Genomic DNA, 22,833 nt, shown 5'->3' on the forward strand with positions numbered 1-22,833 from the left:
AGACAGTGAACCAAAAAGTGTGCCTTTTCAAGAATAAGAGGGTGGTCAAAATAATTAGTATACACTTACTTAAAAATACCATCTCATTCATATTGCCAACTTGTTTTATGAGATGATTCTTTCTTTTTTGAGCAGGAGACCAAGGCTGAAATAATCACTAGAGAGAATAAGAAGAGGTTATTTGCCAAGGAGGAGCAAAAAGAAGAGAAAAAATGGGATGTCCTATCATTTTCTATTGAGGAGGAGATGCAAGAGAATTTGAGCTCTGGAATAAAGAACCTGGAAGATTTTCTGAAATCGTGTACAAGTAGCTCGGTGAAATTTCGGGTAGAAATGGTAGGCTTAAAGGCCTGCTTGAAGGCGTGGAAAGAGCATTGCCGAGGGAAAGGTGTGTGAGTGGATGCTCATTTGTTTGCTTTAATAAATTGGAGAAGAAATAAAAATGTAATGATGACAGCTGTCCCTTATTAAGTGGAAATTTGTGGGAGAAGCCTTAGATGCATTATGTCATTTTCTCCTTGCAGAGTTCCTCTAAGGCTGATTTTCTCTGTTTTGTCAATGAGTGCTGACCTTTCAGAGAGGGCCCCAGTAGCAGTTAAATATACAGCACATTCATAAGCGAATTCAAATCAAATTACAGGCAAAGTTAGGTCTAAAGATAACTGCATACAGAACTGTGGGCGTGGTTCAGGGGACCAGCCGAGACGGTGAGTTTCCCGAGGAGGGTCTGTCCTTCATCTCTGAGATCTCAGCTGCAGACTTTTTCTTTCTGAGTGGAGCGTGGATCGTGTTTGCCTGGCTTGCTGAGTCCTTCCAAAAGTGGCTGTGGTTTCCACATGCTTTGCTTTACCGCTGCTACAGTAGATGGCAGAAAGGAATGGGAGAGGCAGGAAGAGGCAGGTGATGGAGAAATCAGGCAGGGTGGAGATGTGCAAGTTGACTGGAGGTGTGACAACCAGGTGCCTGATGCCTCTGGATGGACAGCTCTTTCCTGCACCTCACTGGTCTGACTCTCCATTCTCTCCATGCTGGAGTCCGCTGCACACGTGGCTGCCAGGTTCTCTTTTCCTTCTCGTTCTACCAACTTCAGTCTGTTGAGCAAAGTCAGCCTTTCACTGTGGCCTTCATCACCGTGAGAAGCACACGACTTGGCCTGTTTAGTGCTCACTCAGACACTGTGTCAGGATTTGCAGTTGGCTGCTAGTAAGGGGTTGAGGATTAGCAGTGGCTCACCTTCCTGGGCAGTGAGAATTCTGGATTAAGTGTGTTTTGTAGCCTTTATAGCATCTGTAGGTGTCTGGTAATATTTGTTAAATAGATAAAATGTAGGGTGATGGAAAGAAAGGTGGAATCAAAACAGCTCTGACAGGTAGCGCAGGAGAAGGTCAGCAGTGAGGAGGAGCAGTAGGGATGTGTGGGACTGTGAGGAAGTGGTGGGGTCACAAATTGGGGGCTGGAAGTTGTAACAGACTGAGGGAATGAAAAGGCTGCAATGATCATGCCACATACTTACCCATTAGGCCACTATTAGGATTCAAAAAATGTTGCCAAGGTTTTAACCAGATATTTAAAGTCAGCTGAATATTTTTCTTTGAACACAGTAGAGAAGGAATGAAAATAATAGGTGGAGAAAAGATTTGTTCCCCAGAATTTATACAAACTCGGGCTTTGACGATCTTGTTTCTACCATGAACTACAAGGTGTTTCTTTTCCTTCAGCACTCAGGCAGCTACATTGCAATTATCCGTGGAGATGATGAAGTGTGTGTAGTTGCTCTTACAACATTTAATTTTATTCAGTTGTCTGTACTCCCAAACCTCCATTAATGCTTAGACAGTGAATTTAATTGGGTCAGATTGGTAGCCTGATGACTAACCTTGGATAATCAAATATTTATTGCTTTTGATGGGCTTTAAAACAGTTTTGCTGTTCTTTGCCCAGGTGAAACCACAAAAGACATAAGTATAGCTGTTCAAATGATGAAAAGGATCCACTCTGTGATGGAAAAGTACCCAGAACTTTTGCAAGAGGCAGACCAACAACTCATAGCCAGATGCCTTAGGTATTTAGGATTTGAGGAGTTGGCAAGTTCTGTGCATCCATCCCAGGTAATGCTTTCAGAATAGCTCCACTTTAGTTATTAGGTATACATAAAGTGTCTTGTAGACACCATGACCTCTTTTAGATTTTTTTTTACTGAAAATATTTACTCTAAGTTCTTAATCATTGTTAGTAATCTAGCTGCCCCAACTTGAAGTAATCCAGAGTTAGAAAATTGTGCACATGCTTGTCTGGACAGACAAATTAAATGCCAGATAATCTCTGCAGACCTTTAAAATCAGTCCTGTGTTTGATTCTAGCAAAACATTTAAAAGCTGTACTGTGATTGCTCAGTTGTCTTTATATCAGACTAGCTCAGATATCGTGGTGGGCATGTGAAAATCTTGATGTCTGCTAATTATTTACTCTTAGTTAAGGTGACGATTTAGGTGGGAAAATATTTCTTCAATAAACATACAAATCTAAAAGGTGGTGGGTGCTTTTCTCATAAAATGATTTAATTATTTTATTAAAAATAATATTTTAATCATTTAAATGATGTAATTTTTTGTGTTCTAAAGTTGTACATTTTAGCAAACGTGGTTTAAAAAACAATGCCAAGAATCCAAGTGACAAATGGTAGGTCTTTTCTTTTTTGTTGTTGGAGTATAGTTGATTTACAGTGTCAGTTTCAGGTGTACAGCTAAATGATTCAGTTATACATACACATACATATATACATATTTTTTTTCAGATTCTTTTCCATTGTATGTTATTTCAAGAAATTGAATGTAGTTCCCTGTGTTATACAGTAGGACGTTGTTTGTCTGTTTTATATATAGCAGGGTGTATCTGTTAAATGGTATAATTTAAAAACAGTTTCAAAATGGACTTTTAAAATAATATCGCAGGTCACAGGAAATGACATAAAAGAGAAGAAAAAGAATAAATACTCAGTTGGCATTGGGCCAGTTCGGTTTCAGCTGCAGCACATGGGCCAGTATTTGGTACGAGAGGAGAGGAAAGACCCAGACCCCAGGGTTCAGGACTTTATTCCTGACACTTGGCAGGTAATGACTGAATGAAATGGACATTTTTGTGTTTTATCATTAAATTTGATCTGAGGAACTTCTCATTATTGTGGCTCTGCACACCATTTTGGCATCAACTTCTTCATATTGAGTCATGCCATTGAAAATGATTCTGTCACTGGAAATGTCAAATGTAGACTTTTTTCCCATGTAGAGAAAGTGAATTTTTCATTTCGTTCATTTTTCATAAACAGACTATTTTCCTGGAGGTGCTGTGATGGATTCTTGTGTGTATATTTGAAGTTCTGTGTCATCCAGCTGTATCGTTACAGAGCTGCCCCCAGGGTTTTCCAGTGTCAGTAGGATTTCCTGTATGAATACAGATGTGTGCACAGAGACATTTGGGAGTCCAAGCAGTATAGACAAGTGTTTGGATGTTTACACGTGGCACCTGTGCCAGGGTAGCTCTTCTACAAGTAATGTAAAATTAATATTGATGGGTATAAAATTTGGGGTAAAAGTGTGTGTTTCTGCATTGATTCAACCTTATAAGATTGCCTTGAACCTTATAAATTAAATGTTTCCCTACAAGAGTGGAGTTTGACAGGTGCAGTCCAATAGACTGTTTTCTGCAGATCCGGGCTTTGTCTTCCTTGTGTTGATGGTGGCAGGTGCCTCAAAGTCCCTGCTTGCTGTTCAGGAGAGGGAGGACCAGAGCCTGCCTTCCTCAAGTGCAGGCTCAGTGGGGGGCTCCCCTCGCATCCCCCACACCCTGCAGTTCTGTGCCTGCTTCACTCTGGGGTGTGGACCTGGCTCAGGGAGTGAATGGGATGGGGCTTGGGGGTGTTCTTCCACCTTCTGCCCATCACACAGGCTTATGGTTCTGTGGCTGGGCATCATTTCAAGGAATAAAAGCATGGGCTGAATGGCTGTGAGCCTGTTTTAATGAAGGTCCCACACACCTCCAGTGTAAGGACCTGGTGTTCTCTTTAGAAAGTAGAAGATAGGTAGTGAAATTATTAGTCATTGATGTTTCTTCTCCTTCACTACTTTCTCCCTGTCACAAAGATGCACTTTGGCTCCTTCTTAGATCCTCATTTTTCAGAGCCGTTGTGCACTTAGTGATGAGTAGCCATAAGGAAGATCTCCACATGGACGAGGTACTTGGTTCAGACTCACTCTCGGTACTTCACACACAAGCCCACCCCCAGGTGCTGGAAAGCATTGTGGTTGTCTGCTGGGGGAGAGCCCCGTGAGTCCTTCAGATGCTCTCCGGTACAGCTCACCCTGTGGTCTCAGCTCCCAGCCACTCATCTGAGTGGATTACGTATTTGTTTTGATAACGTGCTGTTCATGGTATTGACACAACGGTGCTCTGAACCCTGCAGAGGGAGCTCCTGGATGTCGTGGACAATAATGAGTCAGCAGTCATCGTAGCCCCCACATCCTCAGGGAAGACCCACGCCTCCTACTACTGCATGGAGAAGGTGCTGCGAGAGAGCGATGAGGGGGTGGTTGTGTACGTGGCCCCCACCAAGGTAGGGCCCTGGGGATGGGGGGATTGCCCAGGGTGACCAGGGGGTGGTCATGGATGTGGCCCCCATCAGGGTACGTCCACGGGGATGGGGAGTCTTCCAGGGCGATGAAGGGGTGGTCGTCTACGTGGTCCCCACGAAGGTAGCAATCAGGTGACTTGAATTTTCTCTTCCACTCCTGTGGTCACATGGTGGATTGAGCTTACTTTGTTTTCCAATTTATTTTTTTCCAGTTTTACTGAGGTATAATTGACATGGAACATACAAGTTTCAGGTGTACAGTATACGGCCACTATTTGTATATATTGTGAAATGATCACCACAATCAGTTAACACATGTTTTTTCTTGTAATGAGAACTTTTAAATCTACTCTCTTGCCAACTTTGAAATACATAGCATACAGTTGCTAACTATTGTCACCATTATGTCCCAGGGCTTTTTTATCTTATAACTGGGAGTATGTACCTACCTTTAGACCCCCTTCCCCCACTTCCCCAACCCCCCACCTCACCAACCCCCAATCTGTTTTGTGTCTGTGAGTTTCACTTTCTTTTTTAGGCTGCGTTTTCTCCTTCCAGTTTGAGAGGCCAAAATAACACCTTAGAGCCTGGTGAGGGTGAGCTCTGGTCGTGGGACCCTGTCACTCAGCACTTGTTTATACAGAGGGAAGCACCATTCTTTGCTGGGCGGTGTTGAGTGGATAAGAATTCGTTATTGCCTCTACCACTGGCGGGCAGGATGTGTCCACTCTGCTCTTGGGCACTGGTGTCTGGCTTGTTTCTCAAGCCACGTTGTTTTGCCATGTTTCTTTTATGGCCGGTACCACCTAATATTGGCCTTCAACAGCAGGAAGTCTGATCTTTGTCGTTTAGGAGAAAGTTTTGTTTACAGAAGGTATAGATATCCTCATTTACGACCCTTTGTTTTTAATGTGATTACTCTTAAGAAAGGCAGATTTGGTTGGGATAACTAATTCTATAGATTAAAATGAATTCAGTCTCCATTTTAGTTTCTAGGAAAAGGTGGCCTTGAGGGACATGTGCTCAGGCTCAGAACTGGATTGAACAACATGATTAGTTGAAATTAGTACTTTATTTTTTTGTTTGCAGCTTTTTCATTTTTCATAGTTGTGAAAGCAGGGAAATTAGTAAAATATATGAAGAGAAACTGAGCTTCCTGGAAGTGGAATTGATGAAGTCAGCTTCACGCATGTTGCCAAGTTACTCTTCTAAAAGTTACATCCATTGTTGTTCCCACTGACAGATACCGTCCCTTATTTTTCCCAGCGTTCCTGTGATCATTCAAAGTTTTTCCATTAGGATCAGTGAAAACTTCTGCCTCATACTTCAGCGTGTGCCTCTGGACCCCTGGTGGTTTGGGGCTCTTTACACGTGCTTTCTGGGCAGTGGGACTTCTTTATTCACCAGTTCACTTGTGGGTGTATCTGCCTGCTTTCCTTTTCGTCTAGTGGAGAGGGATTGTCTTCTTGCTGATTTGTCAGAATTTTGTGTGATAAGTGTATTACTTTTTCTCTATAAATTATAACAGATATGCTTTTTCATTTTGTCTTTTTGCTGTATTGTGGTCATATTAATGATAATATGTTAATGTCTTTGTACAGTCAGATCTACCAGTGTCTTTAGCATTTCCATGTGTGCTCAAATAGATGAAAACCTTCACTTTCTAGTATCTTCATGCTTATGTCTTAAAGTTTACACTTTAGTCACAGTGAAATTTATTTTTTGGTATGAAGTGTGAAATGTTTGTGGGTATGCACACTCTCCGATTCCACTGGTCAGGCTGCCTGCCTGGTCAGTGTTCTGCTCCTTGCAATGTAGATGTCTGGGGAGACATCCCCAAGGTACGAGGACCACAGGCCACCCCGGCCACCCCCTCCCTCTGCCATCCCCCTCCAGTAGACTCACTGCTTCTCTCTGTGCTGTCTTTGTCTGATATGTGGGCTTCTTTTCCCATTTCTCCCTCTGATGAAGCTGTTTTTTCCCATTTTCTTTGGGTTGAGACTCATCGGTGAGGTTCCCAGGTGAGTCGAGCAGCAGGAAGGCAGTGCATAGGTTAGTGGACGCAGAGCAGAGGCTGTGAGGCATGTGGACCTCCCTGCGCTCCCTGCAGTGCTTGTTTGTAGACAATCCCTGTGGTTCTCTGAGGTTTCACCCGGACTTTATTATGTGATTAATGGAAGGCTTTCCTTGTCAATCAGGCCCTTGTGAACCAAGTGGCAGCCACGGTTCAGAACCGTTTTAACAAAAATCTGCCCAATGGAGAAGCTCTGTGTGGGGTGTTCACAAGGGACTATCGACACGACGCCCTCAACTCTCAGGTAGGATGTGTATTAATTAGTGCATCTGTTACCAAATTATATGATGGTACTTAGAAGTCTCTCTCACTAGAAATTCAGTATCTTGGCAAGCCTGTAGAAATAATTTTCTTGAATTTACAAAAGATGTCACAGCTTCAGAGAATATTTAACATTGTTTCATTCCAGAGAGTGAGAAACAGCTCACCTTTCTCAGGGACACTTATATTTTGATTGTAGATTTCAGTTATAGTTCATTGGCATCATCTTGGCTTATAAGTAGATTTAGAATGATCTGAAAAACCCAGTGTTATACAAATTAATAAACACCACCTTTCCAAGCACAGTAGCTGTTTCTTGACCTGCCTTGTTAAGTAGGATACTTACGGTAATTTCAGAAACGCTGTGTCGTGGATAGACTGCGGGGCGTGAAATAGGCCGCAGATAGTGGTCCTCCTCATTGAACTCATAGACAAGCAGTTAAGACCAAACACAAAGGGAAACTGTGACCACGGAATGCTGCGTGGGAGACTGGGCTGTGCTGCCAAGGGTAGGGAGCGTGGTATTGGTGTCAGTCCCCCAGTCCTACCTCCACAGCCTGCACCTGGGGCTGAGCAGGGCAGGGGTAAACACCAGCTGTCTTGGCTGAACGTGGGGTGTCCCTGGCAACCACTGTTTATGCCAGGATCTGAGCTGCGGGCCAGAGCATCACCAGGTGTGTCCTGCAGCTCATCTCCTCCCTCTGCTTGGCCCTCTCCCAGCTGCCATAGCTGCTAGTCTTCAATAAACATTTTTCAATTTAAACTGTACCTCAGGGTCAGATTTTGAGGAAATAAACCTGCTACAATGAACTCTTATTGTTATCACCTTGAATGCTCATAAGTAAGAATTCAAGCTGCGTAAGCCATTTGACCTATAAAAACGGCAGTTTCACAAGGCTTAAAGTAATCTGTCACAGCTTTCCTGCAACATTCTCAGAAGCAGCAGGTGCCTTCAGGAGCTACAGCACTTTTGTGTTCTTGGAACCACGTCTTCCAGCCCTGAGAGCTCACCACATCTGTCTGCACATGGTTTATTTCAGGTGCTTGTCACTGTGCCTGCCTGCTTTGAAATCCTGCTGCTGGCTCCTCATCGCCAGGCGTGGGTGAAGAGGATCAGATACGTGATATTTGATGAGGTGGGTGGGGTATGATTTCTCTAGGTTGAGTTCCTCGTTTGGCCACCTGAGGGTGTTTGTCATCGGTGGGAGTTGGCGTTGGGGGTCCCTGACTTCCCGGGTGAGTCACACTCAGCCTTTTGGGTCCGTTTTCCTGTTCGGGTTCAGGCAGGGGCGTCTGGGTCTGCAGACCCCTGTCTTTGGTGACTTGGAGCAGTATTAGCCACCAGGGCATAGATTTTCCTGGACAGAGATTTCAAAATCCAATCTTGGACCCCTGCAGCAAAGATCTGGGGCTCTGACAGTGATGTCAGTTATGTGAGTTATTTCATCAGTCCTGGTCCTGACAGAAAACAAATGACACTCAAAATAGAACGACTTGAGAACAGCCTTTTCCCCAGGTGTGCAGGGGATGCTGTCATCCAGAGAGCAGCTCTGCCCGGGACTTAGAAGGACAAGCAGAGGGGCGACCATGGAGTCCTACAAGGAGACTGGGGCTGCGCTGGTCGCTTGGTGAGGGCGGCGGTCTGAGCCCGGGTCCTGCCAGGCTCATGGTAGCCTGTTAGGAGGACAGCGTGGCCCAAAGACCCATCCTCTCTTCTGGTCTCCTGCCAAAGTCGCCTTTGGCCAAATCTGATGGAACCAGAGGGCAGAGGAGCCCTTTGAAGGAGCCTCTGTGCATCAGTTTCCCTGGGCAGAAAGGGCAGGTTGGAAAATAATGGACGTACAATAGGGCAAATGAAGGGTATTTAGAAAACTTCTACAGCAGCGTTAAGAATATTTATTCAGAGACTTAAAACATTGTAAAGTGATCCTTTTGCTCCAAGGAATTTTCAGTTTCAAGTGGAGAACGGTGATAAGCCTGTGTCTAACTTAGCTTTTCCCGTGCTGTAAACTCAGAGTGACCAAGCACGGTGATGCTTTTCTTTGGTTTGAGTCTGATTTATTGTGTTTATTTTTGCTCGGTCTGTGTAAACTGCATCTTGAAGCCTCGAATGTTCATATTCAAAAAACAAAAAACAAACCCCAACAACTTTGTCTTTGTGATCTAATTCCTTGAGTTTCTTATCTCAACTCTGAAATGATGTGACGCTGGGTACCTGCTTCCCCAGTTTTAGGTCAGGGCAGAGCTGATGGGCTTTGAAGGCTCATGTCTGTTCTGGCAGTTGGGGAAAAGTGTCACCTGTGTGAAGCATAAGGTCACTGCTCAGTGGAGGGGCATGTTTTCTGATTCAGGCAAAGCCAGATGGGCAGCAGGATGCTTTTTTAAATGATCTGGCTCTGATGAGAAGTCCTTATCAGTTGACTGCCTGGCGTCATAAATTGATCTGTGTAAAGAAGATCATGTGAGAATTTTCCCTAAACCTGGTTCATTTTGCTTTATTTGGTCCGAGGACATTGATTCGTCAGCTGGCATTAAAGGAGTGTGTCTGTAGTGCCGGGCACGGTGGGTGCTGGTGGGCCCAGGGTTGAGTCAGAGTCTCGGGGGAGGGAGTTGGACCATTAAGCATACATGGGACTGTGCAGCCCTCGTAGGTGCATCCTGGGGAGAAGGGGTAGCTGGTCTTGACAGTGACAATGGCAGAGCAGCATGAGGATCGCTCTGCAGGGGTCAGAGACGTCTTCTAGGGCAGTGATGTTGAGCCCAGCTCTACAAGTGGAAAAGAAAAGGGGGCAAGAACATTTTAATCCAAGGGAGCAATAGACATGGGCATTCTGGGTAGAAAGTTGTGCTCCAGGAGCACAGCCTAGTCCGGTGTGTCTGGGGAGTGGTGAGGCAGGTGGGGCTGGGAGCTGCCCCGACAGCATCGCCCGGTTCAGGGGTCTATATTTTGTCCCACGTGCAGTGGGAGAATGGTGGAGACATTTGACTGGGAACATGGCCTGATCTAGTCCATCCTTGAGACTCGTCTGGTGAGGTGAAGGACGCAGGGGTGGCAGGGAGTGGGGAGGGTACTGAGGTGGTGCAGCTGCGGTGTGATGCCGGCGTGGTGGGCAGCAGACTTGGAGTAAATGCAGAGATTTGAAAGACACTTTTGAAAGAAAGACCAGAAGGAATTATTGATGGAGGTTAAAGAAAATTTGTGTCAAGATTTTCTATTGCCAGGATTTGCCAATATTTATGTAAAGTTGGACTGATGGATTAGAGGTAATAGGAAACTATGTGTGACCTTCCAGGCTTCTGTGTGTTATTGTCATCTGGTATTTTTAAATTAACTTAAACTTTAAACTAAAACAAACCAACAAAAACAGTTCACCCATTTCTCCCACCCCACCTCCACCTTTTGCAACTACTTATCTGTTCTCTGTATCTTTGAGCTTGTTTCTGTTTAGGTTCACACATAGGTGAGATCATTATTTGTCTTTCTCTGATTTATCTCATGTAGCGTAATACCCTCAAGATCCATTCGTTTTGTCACAAATGGAAAGGTTTCATTCTTTTCTGTGGCTTTTTTTGAGGAATAACATTACATTCCGTACATACACACCCCTCACCCATCAGTGGACACTCAGGTTGCTTCATTTATGGCTGTTGTACATAATGTGGCAGGAAGCGTGGGGGTGCAGGTATCTTTTCATGTTCTGTGGATAAACACCCAGGAGTGGGACTTAGGGGTTATGTGGTAGTTCTCATTTTAATTGTTTGAGGACCCTCCATACTGTTTTCCACTGTGGCTGCACTGATTTGCATTCCCACCAACAGGGATTGTGGGTTCCCTTCTCTCCACATCCTCGCCACCATTTGTTATTTGTGGTCTTCTTTATGATGGCCGTTCTGACAGGTGTGAGTGGTACCTCACTGTGGTCCTGATGTGCATTTCTCAATGGTGAGTGATAGTGAGCATCTTTCCATGTGCCTGTTGACCGTCTGTGTGTCTTCTTTGGAAAAAAAGTCTATTCAGACCTCCTGTCCATTTTTAATGGAGATCTTTGTCTTTCACAGGTCCACTGTCTTGGTGGAGAAATCGGAGCAGAAGTCTGGGAGCATCTTCTGGTCATGATCCGCTGTCCCTTCCTGGCTCTATCAGCCACCATAAGCAACCCCCAGCATCTCACTGAGTAGGCATTGGCTTCCAGCCTGGAGAGAAGGCTGATCTAGTTTGAATGTTTGGAAGTCACGCTCTCTGTATGGGTCCTGGAGAGTTTCATAACTTCCTGGTGGATTTATTAGCTTATCTCTGGGTTCAGGGATCAGAGTCTCTGGGCCACCTTCCTGGTGCTGAACAGGGACACACTCTTGAAGGGAAACCAAGGACGCCCCCAGTCAGGTCTGCAACTGAGCAGGAATTACCCCCATTTCTCATAAAAGGTTGGCCAGAACTGATTGATTTTTGTCTTTTTCTTTGTCCTTTACCTTTAAAATGGTGTAAAATGCCACACTCTGCTGTGGACCTTGAGGCTTCTTATACTGTCCCACATTGGAGATGTTCAGAAAGGCAGTGAAGCCTAATTAGTTGGAAGCCCCACATCATTTTTTCATTGGGCTGGATTTTTGCCCACTAGCAGTCACAGTTACAGGAAAGACTCCTCTTCATCAGGTACTGTTCTAAGTGCTTTGTGTACATTAATTTATTTTAAATGGCCAACAGCACTTACGATTGACAGTTTTCATTACTGCTCTTAGATAGGGTTTCTAATGCTACTATTATTTACATTTTAAAATGTGGAAAATGAGGCACAGAGAGATTACGTGATTCATCCAAGAGCCCCAGCCGTGTGAGGAGGCCGAAATTTGATTTGAGGCAGCCTAGCTCTATGGCCTGTTCCCTTCAGTACAGACTTTAAGACACATGATTTTCTTTGTTTAAAATATTTGATGTCACAGGAAATAGTTCCATGTTCTGCTGAAATAATGCAATCTTAATTTTTGAGGTGGCTGCAATCAGTAAAACGGTACTGGAAACAAGCAGACAGTATGATGGCAAAGAACGCTGCCTCTCGGAGAAGTGCTGGTACCCGCACCGGTGTGCACAGAGACTACGCACTACCGAAGCAGTCTTACAAAGTGAGGCTTGGTAGGTTTGGCACGTTCGTAGGAGTTTTACCTTTTCCTTTAGAGTTCTCCCAGCCCTTGTATGTCCACCCACTGGAACCCTTGCTCTCCTTCCCAGTGCTCTACGGGGAGAGGTACAATGATTTGGAGAAGCACATATGTTCGATGAGAGATGGTGGGATTCAGTTCGACCATTTTCACCCATGTGCTGCGCTGACCACGGACCACGTGAGTGAGGCTCCCGCCAAGCTTGTTCTGAAAGGTGTAAATTACTTGTGTCCTGTTGAAAAGCTGTCTGGTTGACACTTAGCAGAATTACATAATAGACACGGTATGAGTTACGTCACCTTAGTTTTAAGAGTAACAGGAACAACTTCATAGCTGCACTGGTGCTTCTTGGGTGTCTGGATCCCCAGAGCTTCAGAATGACTGAACATTTTAACCTGAAGTTTTCTGGATTGATTTTCTTGATTCTTGGATGTTATCTTTGCCCATTTTCCTTCTTCTCGGCCCCTGTGTCCATCTGTCTGCTTCCCTGACACTCTTCTCAGTGTAGCCGTGACCACGTGTGGACAGTACTGAGGACACGTGAGAATCTGACCGCTGTGGATTAGGTCACGGAACAGTCATGGCAGGCTTGTCGGGAGTGAGTCAGTAAAGTGGAGGTTTGATGGGGACCTCCTTGAGGGCACTGGGGTTAGAGTGGGGGAAGGTTTCTTAATTTTTCTTGCATATTTTTCCCCCTTTTCATTCGTTTCTCAGAAATAGCCCATTCAAGCTCTGGTTGCCTCTCAGTAATAATGAGGCAACAGTTGGCCTTCCTTCCAAGACCTGGCAACTTAAATATATTCTAAATTCTGTTGTCAGATTAAGCCTTCTAATCTGACAGTTTTTAAGGTATATGCAAGTTTCTTTATTTAAAGTGTTTGCTGTCACAGGGAGTTCCAGGTTCTGCCTAAATAATGCATCTGAATCAGAAAGCTAATTTAGAGAAACAGGATGGTCCTGACCCTGCCATGCCTGTGATGACTTTCCTTTGGAAACAGCCAAAGACATGTTTGGCTCCTCAGCTTGGCTCCCCAGGTCCTCTCTGACCTGCCCCTGTTCCTTCCTGTTCCTCCCCGTGGTGGATCTCACCTGGAGGCCCTCATATGACTTTTACATAAACTGGAGTATTTCACCACAGATGCAAAGTGCCAGTTGTCCAGACCCTGTTCATCTTTTATGACTTGTCTCATGGGAAGCCTCATCAGACTCCTGTATGACTTCCTCAGCCGATGGCACCTCCTCTCCACAGCACCTGGTCTGTATTTCTCTCATGACGCAGCCATGGCCAGCTTGCTGCAAGTTCTGTGCATGCTTGTCCTCTTACAAGAATAACAATGCCTTGAAGACAGGTTTTGTTTCCTCATAGTTTGAGACTAACTGCTATGCATATAAAATAAAAATGTATGTCAGATAAATTACAAACAACCCAAATGGAGCACTTACGTTGTGTTCCAAGAGTTTTACATATCTGGTCTTTCTTAACTGGCACAATAATTTGGGATGGATGCCTTGTTAACACTCTCATTTGGCAGGTGAGGAGGTGGGGCAGAGGGAAGCCCACTGACTCCCTGTCCTGCAATGGAGGATGTGGCAGGGCTGGGTAGTGGCCTCCGAGGGGCTGAGTTAGAGCCCACCCTCTCATCCCTGAGTTCAGAACGCCTGGAGGAGGGACTGGATGAGAATCGCTGTAGAGCATCTGGGCTGAGACACACGAGCTTCTAGAAGCAACTGAACAAATTCCAGTGATGATAATTTTCCAACAGAATTTTATCATTGGAAGCTGCTTTCTTCTGTGGCAATGGCTCAGTCTCAGCTCTAAATAAAACTAAACTATGGATGAGATTCCTGTGACCTAAGTCACACCCCCAAACTAGAGTATCAGTGATAATGCACACATAAATAATGAAAGACTCCTTCCTCCGTCCCTCTCCACTTTTCTCATTCTCTCTTCTTTCCCCATCGTCACCTGGCATTTTTAAGCAATGTATTATCTTCCCAGTTACTTATTCTGCGTGGATGGCTCCGTGCAGGTTGTCTTTCAGTCACAGTGAGCACAGATGTTGGGAGTACTTGGCAAGGCTGGTGTTTTGGTCCATGAGCCTCCACTCTGCAAATGGGAGCTATGACTGGAGTCATAGGTGTCATGGGAGCAGTACAGGTGCCCCCTCATGCTCTGACCCCATGCAACCTCTGCAGAGGTCACCTTGCTGTTCGAATCTCCTTAAGACTCCGGACTTTTCCAACAGGCATGCAGGATGAACACAAAGGCTTGGCTGTTTTTACATCTGGCTTTTGACAGTTGTGTGTGCAGTGTGTTTCCAAAGGAAGCAGCAGTGGTAAGAAGCAAGGAGGCCTTCCTGGATGAGGAGACGCTTCCTGAGCTTGCACAGTGGCCTGCAGAGTGACAGGGAAGAGCTGGGTGGCCAGAAAAAGCCTGAGGAATGTTGACAGTAGGGAGAGAAGAGCCGTCTGCCTGGGTGTCTACTCTCTGGCCCCTACCCAGAGAAGTTTTCGGGAAGAGGGGAGGCGGAGTGAGCTGGCCTTAACCTGGCCGAGGGGAGGGGTATCTTTCTCCACAGAGGCTGTCTCTGATGAAGGGCTGAGTCTGTCCTTTGCCCCCGTTATCCCACTGCACAGCGCTGCCAGGGGTGAGGGTTGTCAGTCCCAGCAGGTGTTGGGGAGCTGCCACCGGCCTCTTCCTGCTGCACCCGGATCAGTGCCCTCATCACTGTGGAGCTAGGGGCACCGTGATCGTGGGACAGTGCTGTTGTGCTCATAAGGGAAGGCTGGTGCCAGTCTGTGGGCTTTTATTTCTCTTCCTTTTTCACCTAGTCTGTTTCAGTTTTTCCAGCTCATTAGTTATCTTATAGTGAAGAACAATGGAGCTGAATTCCCAGCTTTTAGCCTTAGAATTGTTAAATTGATTTAAAAAATTAAGACCTGTCAGTTTATCATTAGTCCATCACGCTGACAGTTTAGGCATCGCCCGTGTCCCTGGTAATTTACCAGACCTGCTCCATGCGTTGTCTGTCTTAATTCCTACAGCAGATGTACAGCTCAGCTAAAGTGCCCTTCATTGTGGAAACAAGGGCACTGAGGCTTTTGTAAGAGGCCAAGGGCCTTAGGAAATCATAAGCATTCTAGTGACCAAAAAGAAGATTGACATCTTAAAAATTATGATAGTTCCCGGACTTATTTTATTCAGACAAAATAAGTTACCACTTTCAAGCAGTATTAATAAGAGAGCAAAATGCTGCTATTCTAAAATAATATATTCATGTGCTATTTGGCAAAATGTTTTTTTTTTTTCTGTCCAGCTGGTTTGATGCTCAGACTATGATGCTAAACCATGATTCCAGGCGGGCACCTGCCCCCTATAGGTTCTTACAAGCCTCATTCAAAGACTGATTGATTATTTTAATTAAAATATGTTTGACATAAAATGGTGTGTGGGTTTAAGGGGTTCAGCATGTTGACTGTGTACATTTATTTTGCAGTATGACTGCCACTGTGGCTTAGTGAACACCTATGACGTCGTCATTCCGATTTTGTGGGGGAAGATTAAGTTCCACCTCTTCACTTGTTTGGTGTCTGTAATACAAGCCTTGTTGTCTGTGTCTGTCATCACTGCATTCGCTCTTTGGATCTCACTTATCTCCTAGTTTTTAAAGTTTAAAAAAACATACACTGATATATATATCTTGTTTGCTTTTACCACAGTCAGTAACCTATATTGTAGGTTTTTATTTTAACCCTATATTGTGGAGGAGGAAGTAGCATTTAGAGGTAGAATTAGAACTCAATCCTCTCATTCAAGCTGAAACACCCTTTCCATCCTACCGAGTTTTTTCAACTGTATTGTGATTGGAGTGACTTGTTTAGCCCAGAATTTACAAACCTGAGTTTCGTAACTGAATAGCTGTTTATTAAGAAATGTGCTCTATTGCCAGATAATTTGTGAGAAATCTGTGTACTGTAGCCCCTTCTTTGAGATTTAACATTTCTGATGTAAAACCTTGAGGAAACCTGTTTAATAGAACACCCTGTCTTTTCTTTTGAAGAATTCCTGCCCACATCTTGGGGATTGTGGTTTCATAGGCAGATGATTCACAATAAGAGTGGTTGAAACCGGTAGAATCTACTGCAACACAAGCTTTTTGAGGACAAGAATATTTACTTTATATTTTAAAATACTTGTGGGAAAATGAACGACGTGGATATCCAGAAGGCTTAAAGCAGAACCAATTCAGTGACCTGGGGAGAGGTTTCCTGGAGTGTCTTGAAGGTCATGTGAGAGCCTGAGCCTTGAACTTGACCTCAAGTGATCTTAGGACTTAAGGAAGTTTACTAAGCATGTTACTTGAGGGCTGTTTTCAGTGTCTTCGGGTCCATGAGAGTGTGAGGCAAAGGATAGAACATAAGGTAAAATAAAAGGAATGTTAAACTTTTCCATTTTATTTTAAACGTAGATTGAAAAGTATGGATTCCCTTCTGATCTTAGCCTGTCACCTCGAGAAATGATCCAGCTTTATGACACCATGTCTCAGTTCTGGGAAGGCTGGCCCAGGGCTCAGGTAAATAGTCACAACTCAATTATTCTGAACCTGTCATAGTGGGTGGTAACTTTGCTGTTCAGAGAGACAAGCTCTCACTCTTTCTGATCCCTTGCCTCTGAGCTTTTAAAATTACTGGTGAATTCTTTCCAAAATAAGATTGCCCCTTCTCTGACATCCTTCCTCCTAATATTCTGTGTTTTACTGCCATGGAGTGGAATGCTCCTGTATTCCTGAAAACATTTCCTGTTTACTTCTTGGGATGGGGCAGCCCTTCAGCCTCCTCCTCCGCCCATCCTGGGTCTCATTCCTGGCCTCTCTCTGCCCTGACTGCCCTGTGCTTTCAATCCTGTCTGGTTTTTCCATCCTGTTAGGTTTATGCACCAGAAGTGATGCGGAGATAGAATGAAGTTTACCATGTCCCCTCAAGAGGCTTGTCCTTCTGTTAATGACACATGTAGTTGAGAAACATCTGTGGATTTTCTTACATGATTGTATTAATTTGGTGGCATTTCTTTTCAAGGAGTTGTGTCCAGAGGAATTCATTCATTTTAAGAATAAAATAGTCATCACAAAGATGGACACTAGGAAATACGAAGAGAGCCTCAAGGCAGAACTGACTGGCTGGGTGAAGAGCGGCCACGCCTGGGAGGTGATTGTCATGCGGCGTAGCCGCAGCTGCTCTGGGCTCCCTGTGGCCTCCTTGGGCTGCGCTGTGCTGTCAGCACTCTTTTCTGGGCTTTTCTAGTCTTCCATTTAAGGATTTTCAGTCGAAGGTAAAGTCTGAGATGGGGTAGGGAGAGAGAAAGGAGCCTGGCCTCTGTCTTGTCCTCCGGTCCCCTCTGCGTGGGCTCCATCTCCTACTAGACAAGGTCAGAGGGGCCCCCGGGGTCTTGATGTCGGGGCTGCGTGGAGCCTGGAATCACAGGGACAGTAGCTGTGAGGAGCTTTTTACTCCTTTATCTTCTTCTTATTTTGAAGTTTTTCTCTTTCATGATTTTTATTTTAATTTGTTGGAACTATTTTTGTATTAAAACCTTAACCAGGGGACATGTGAGTTATGCGTGTTTATTTTCAGTAAGTTGATCGTCTTTTCATTTTGGAGTTTGTTTTATTGTTACGCACTGAGGTTTCTGGCCTTTGGGGAGTGACGTGTATCAGGCTTTTCTCAGGTGGGTTTCTCCCATTACAGTGCAGCTTAGATTATCTCCTCCCACTCTGAAACATAATATAATTGATGTGTATTTTCTTCCATTTATTTTGTCACTAAAAACCTCTGAAATGTATTTATAATTATAAGTGACTTTTTACATGATACAGAGAGAAACTGACTCACCCCACCTCTTGTCCTGGTGGAATCAGCATTGTTTTCTGAACAGTCCTCTTCCTGATTTCTGTTGCCTTAAAATTCTTGTTAAACTGTGTGTGTGTGTGTGTGTGTGTTTGTATGTATTACTGTCTTTTTGTTCTGGTGTGTTGATTTGTATATTTCTTTTTTTTTTTGCAAAATTTTAGCTTATACTTTAGTTATTGTTACATTTGTTATATATTATGTCAAAGAACCACAGAAGCATCGATTAGACAACTATGAACACGTTTCAGCTGGCAGTAGTAATGTGTTTCTTCATCGTGCATAACTTAAATAATTTTCTGTTTGTTGTTACAGGCCAGAACAGTCCTGCGGAATCTTCGTCCAGTTTCGGTTGTTAGTTCAGAAAACATGGCAGATCTGTTTCCACTTCTCGTTGAAAAGCTCAGCCAGATGAAAAAGTTACCTGCACTATTTTTTTTGTGAGTCATTTTATTTGTTTTTAGTCATAATTTGTATTAGAGTTATTCCTTTAAGTTAAGGAAAGTTGTACAGACTTTTCTGTAAAGTAATGTTTATTACTACTTTTGGTGCCCTTTTGTCATCAGAGTGCAGAGTTTCTAGTTCAGTTCTTAAAAAAATAATTTTACTCGTGCTGTTGAAAGATACCGTCTTTATTTAGTTTCCTTCTCCATTTCTTGTTTTCCTTTGACTATAAACTACTGTATTTTTATTCAGGTCTTGTTAATTTTCAGTAAAGACCTAGATTGTTTGCAAAACAAATTGAACATTTATGCACCCAGTTACCCCACATAAAATTAGAATATCCTTACAACATGCTAGTTTAAGTTCCAAGGTGCCAGGAAGTCCAGACCATGTGTCCCTAAGTATTTCTTCAAAAGGCATAAATCCCAGACTATGGAGACATTTCTGGATTGTAGAGGCCAGAGGCACCTGGGTTGATCTGGTCTCTAGAAAGAAATAGTCACAATCCAAGAGTTTAGGGTGAGAACCCCAGATTCTCTTCATCCCGCCTAAAGGAGCAGAATTTTGCTGTATGATCTCAGTTACGTGTGGAATCTGGAAAAGCCTAGTTCAGAGAAACAGTAGATAAGGGGTTGCCAGGGACATGGGGCTGAGAGAGAGGGGCAAGTGGGCCAAGGTGCAGATCACCAGTTGTGAGAGGAGTTAAGTCCTGGGGGTCTACTCTGATGTCCGCACAGTGACTACAGTCAACAGTACAGCATCACGCACTTGAAAGTGGCCAAGACAGTAGATTTTCAGTGTTCTCACCATAGGAGGAAAAAGGGTGACTATGTGAGGGGCTGGTTCTGTTCACTAACCTTGTTGTGACCATAGTGCTGCACATGCTTATGTCAAGTCACCACATTGTGCACCCCAAACATACACAGCATTACACATCAGTCGTGTCTCAGACTGACAACAAAAGACACGTGGAGAAAAACAAAGGAGGCACTAAAATTCACAAAAGATTCGGCCATCAAGAAATCTGACTTATTTCACTAAACATAGGATTCTCTAGTGAAGTAAACCAGAGGGAGAAAGACAGATACTGAAGGTATCACTTGTATGTGGAATCTCAAAAATAACACACATCTATATGTGAAACAGAAACACAGACAAAACAAACTTCCGGTCAGCAAAGGGAAGAGGGCAGGGGGAGGACACACGGTGGGCTGCCATTAAGAGTACAGACCACAGTGTGTGAGGTATGAGCGGCGAGGATGTCTGTGCAGCACAAGGAGGGATAGTCGTTACTTCTGATAACCTGTGACGGAGCTTAATCTGCAGAAAGCCTCAATCACTGTGCTGTACACCTGGAACTAACATCAAATTATAAATCAACTGTACTTCAATTTTTAAAAAACGGAATCTGGACTTACATATATTTACGTAATACTAACGGTCTTTGATTCTTTTATGAAGCACAATTAAAGACCAGTGGAATTCAACACAAGAGCAGCTATGAAAACAATACAAATAAATTAAAGAGCAAAAATTTTTTTTTGTTTTTAAAACATTTTTTTCATCTCTTAAGAGGGGAAGCATCCCTCTCCTGTGTGTGAAGAACATCTCTTGTCCCTGTCCCTTGCCTGGGGGGTGCCTGACCACTCCTACAGGGACAGCCTCCGGGGTGCTCATTGCCATAACCCCAGGGGCAAGGTCTGGGGCCGGGAGGGGAACTTACAACTCACAGACCCAGAACTCCTGGTGTGCCTATTCAGGACAAAACTCCTAAAGATGGGTGTTAAAAACCCCACAGGTAGATGTCAGGATGGCAACCGTGGATGGACATGTGATTGAATTTTCTTTATTGCATTATTTTCAAGCCAAGCATTCTTTTTGTTTGTTCCCAGATTTAATTTAGGGGATGTTGAGCAAAGGGCAGGAAGTGTGAAAACTTTCCTGGAGCAAAAGCAGCAGATAAAAAGGCCCCCCAAGGCTGACAAGGAGGCCTATGACATGGCCAATAAACTTCGAAAAGTTAAAAAATCCATGGAGAAACAGAAGACAGTGTAAGTATGTGGCTAAGCAGATTGATGGTTAGCAGGTGGTTGAAATACTTCACCAGGTCCCAGGAGGAAACACACTGAATGTGCTGCAGTGCTGTTCTAGTTGTTGTGTGGACTTACTTGCAAATTGAGTAAACAGGGCGGGAGGACAGGGTAAACAGAAGTGGCCCAATATTTACATGTTCCTTAGTCGCAGAGGTGAGTCTCCTGGGGCCCTGGGAGAGGCCGGAGCACAGCTACAAGCACAGGTAGATAATGCACCTGACAGGAAGCACACCTGTGACACAGGTGACCGTGACCCTGTTGGTCCCCAGAGGCGTGGACACAGTCTGCCACAGTGTCTCAGGTCACTGAGGCACCACTGCAGTCACATGAGTGACCACACAGTGGACAGAACAGTCAGATTTTTGCTTCCTTGTTCTCAGTGTCTGATTTGACCACTCTGGGGCCCAAATGAGCAGTCCCCTGTTACCCTCTCCGTCCTCAGTCATGGCCAGTTTAAATGCCCCCATATCTTCCGTGGATCACCACAGAGGTCTCCTCCTCGGACTCCAGAGCGCCACGGCCCACCACCCTGTGGTCAAGGTAGCAATCAGATGAACTGTTACCCCCACTCAGGGTTCTTTCTTCTTTCTTGCTTCAGGGGTGAGGTCTGAACTCCTTGGCTGTTGTTGGTGGGCAGACATGTTTGGGTTTTGCCCTCACTTGGCAGGTTCACTGCCTCTTGCTCCCATCTGACAAGGCTCAGCACGAACCATTCTCCCTACATGGTGCGTTCTGCTGCCCGTCTCTGCATTCTGGCCCTTCTGCCTGGATGGCCTTCCTGCTGCCCCCAGGCTGCTGCTCTAGTTTTGCTGTGCTCTGAACCTGCGCTCACCCCTGGGAGGGGCAGCACCCTCCTCCCTGCTCTCACCTCACACCAAGTTTATAGGTCAAGTGGGATGCCCAGCTATTGTCTTTGCACGTCTGGCTTTCGCCAAGTTCTCGCTCTAGCCCAGCAGGAACCATGCCTGTTCCTCGTTGCTTGGTAGGTCAGCCTTGTGCCGCTCTGAAACAAATGGGAGTTACTTCCCTCAGTGTTGAAACAGCTTTTAGAGCTTCTCTGACTCAGATTTCTCAAATTCCGGATTGAGTCAGAAATTGCTGCTGACACATGTGCTCATGTCCTTAATAGTGGTGGGAGATCTCGGCCTTGGCAGTAACTGGTCTGCTTTAGACAGCTTCCCCAGGGTGCTTGGGGCGCAATTTCAAGTTGGATTAGTGATCAATTCCAGCTATTAGAAGGAAAAGGATGTTTGGTACCTTGTTCAGCGCCATGAGTACACAGAGGGTGGGGGCTTCCGCGCTGAGCCCTCCATTTGCATCCGGTGCCGAAGGTGAGGAGTTGGTGCTCCTTGCCTGGCAGACACGGCCCCTGGACTCATTTTTCCCCTTCCACAGTCCGATCCTAACGGGGCTGAACATGCCAGGGTGGCGGGAGAATGTGTTTTACTTGGAAAGTTTGTTACCTCGATTTAAAACTTATAAATAGCTGGACAACAGTCTGTGAGCCCCAGTATCTCTGCTCCCCACAAAGAGTGGGGCCACGCTTTCCCGGTGGCAGCATCCTCCCTAAAGGTGAGGGAGTGTTAGTTGAAGGTGAGGATATATATGGTGCGACACTGGTGTGCTCATCGCCTCCTATTGGAGCTGTCTTGTGTGCGCAGTCCAGAGACAGTCCCAGGGAGGACCAGGGCTCTGGGGTCTGTAGACGGCAGTACCGGTGAGGAGTGACGGGAAATGCCATCTGATGGCTGAGTCAAATCCAGTGTTTAAGGCACGGTGTCCTAGGTCAGGCTCCCCACACCTCAGGGATCTGAGGTGGGGCCCCGTGTAAGTGATCTGTTGAAGGGATGCGCTCATGAGGGGCCAGTGACAAAGTGATGAAGAGACCTTAGGGTGTGGTTGTTGCTGAAACTTGGCCTCAGCCTGGCCAGCGGCAGGGCAGGGTCGGGGGTGGGCCTGGGGGCATCGGAGAACCATCTCAGCTGGGGTTTAGGTGGCTGACTCCTTTTTTCTTTAACTTTTTTTTTATTGAGTCATAGTCATTTTACAATGTTGTGTCAAATTCCAGTGTAGCGCACAATTTTTCAGTTATACATGAACATACACATATTCATTGTCACATTTTTTTTCTCTGTGAGCTACCACAAGATCTTGTATCTATTTCCCTGTGCTACACAGTATAATCTTGTTTATCTATTCTACATTTTGAAATCCCAGTCTGTCCCTTCCCACCCACAGCCCCCTTGGCAACCACGAGTTTGTATTCTATGTCT

At 44.9% G+C, this 22,833-nt stretch overlaps 1 protein-coding gene across 9 annotated transcripts in view; it reads left to right on the forward strand.

The window, feature by feature from the left end:
• LOC105099863 (probable ATP-dependent RNA helicase DDX60) overlaps positions 1–22,833 on the forward strand; it is a 77,092-nt gene that overhangs the window by 25,957 nt on the left and 28,302 nt on the right. For 8 of the 9 annotated variants that reach the window (XR_010376708.1, XR_010376709.1, XM_064475966.1 and 5 more), the window contains exons 14-26: positions 136–388; positions 1,942–2,108; positions 2,952–3,110; positions 4,460–4,609; positions 6,826–6,945; positions 8,003–8,098; positions 11,022–11,137; positions 11,951–12,093; positions 12,190–12,299; positions 16,589–16,693; positions 17,196–17,324; positions 18,339–18,463; positions 20,360–20,518. Coding sequence is in view for 7 of the 9 variants with exons in the window: in XM_064475966.1 (XP_064332036.1) it covers positions 136–388; positions 1,942–2,108; positions 2,952–3,110; positions 4,460–4,609; positions 6,826–6,945; positions 8,003–8,098; positions 11,022–11,137; positions 11,951–12,093; positions 12,190–12,299; positions 16,589–16,693; positions 17,196–17,324; positions 18,339–18,463; positions 20,360–20,518 (1,832 nt within the window). In the remaining 2 variants the exon portion in view is untranslated. The remainder of the gene's footprint in view (positions 1–135; positions 389–1,941; positions 2,109–2,951; positions 3,111–4,459; positions 4,610–6,825; positions 6,946–8,002; positions 8,099–11,021; positions 11,138–11,950; positions 12,094–12,189; positions 12,300–16,588; positions 16,694–17,195; positions 17,325–18,338; positions 18,464–20,359; positions 20,519–22,833) is intronic. The other variant, XM_064475965.1, reaches the window with a different exon arrangement.

Source organism: Camelus dromedarius, chromosome 18 (genome assembly GCF_036321535.1).
Source record: "Camelus dromedarius isolate mCamDro1 chromosome 18, mCamDro1.pat, whole genome shotgun sequence".
In the NCBI taxonomy this organism is placed as follows: Eukaryota; Metazoa; Chordata; class Mammalia; order Artiodactyla; family Camelidae; genus Camelus; species Camelus dromedarius.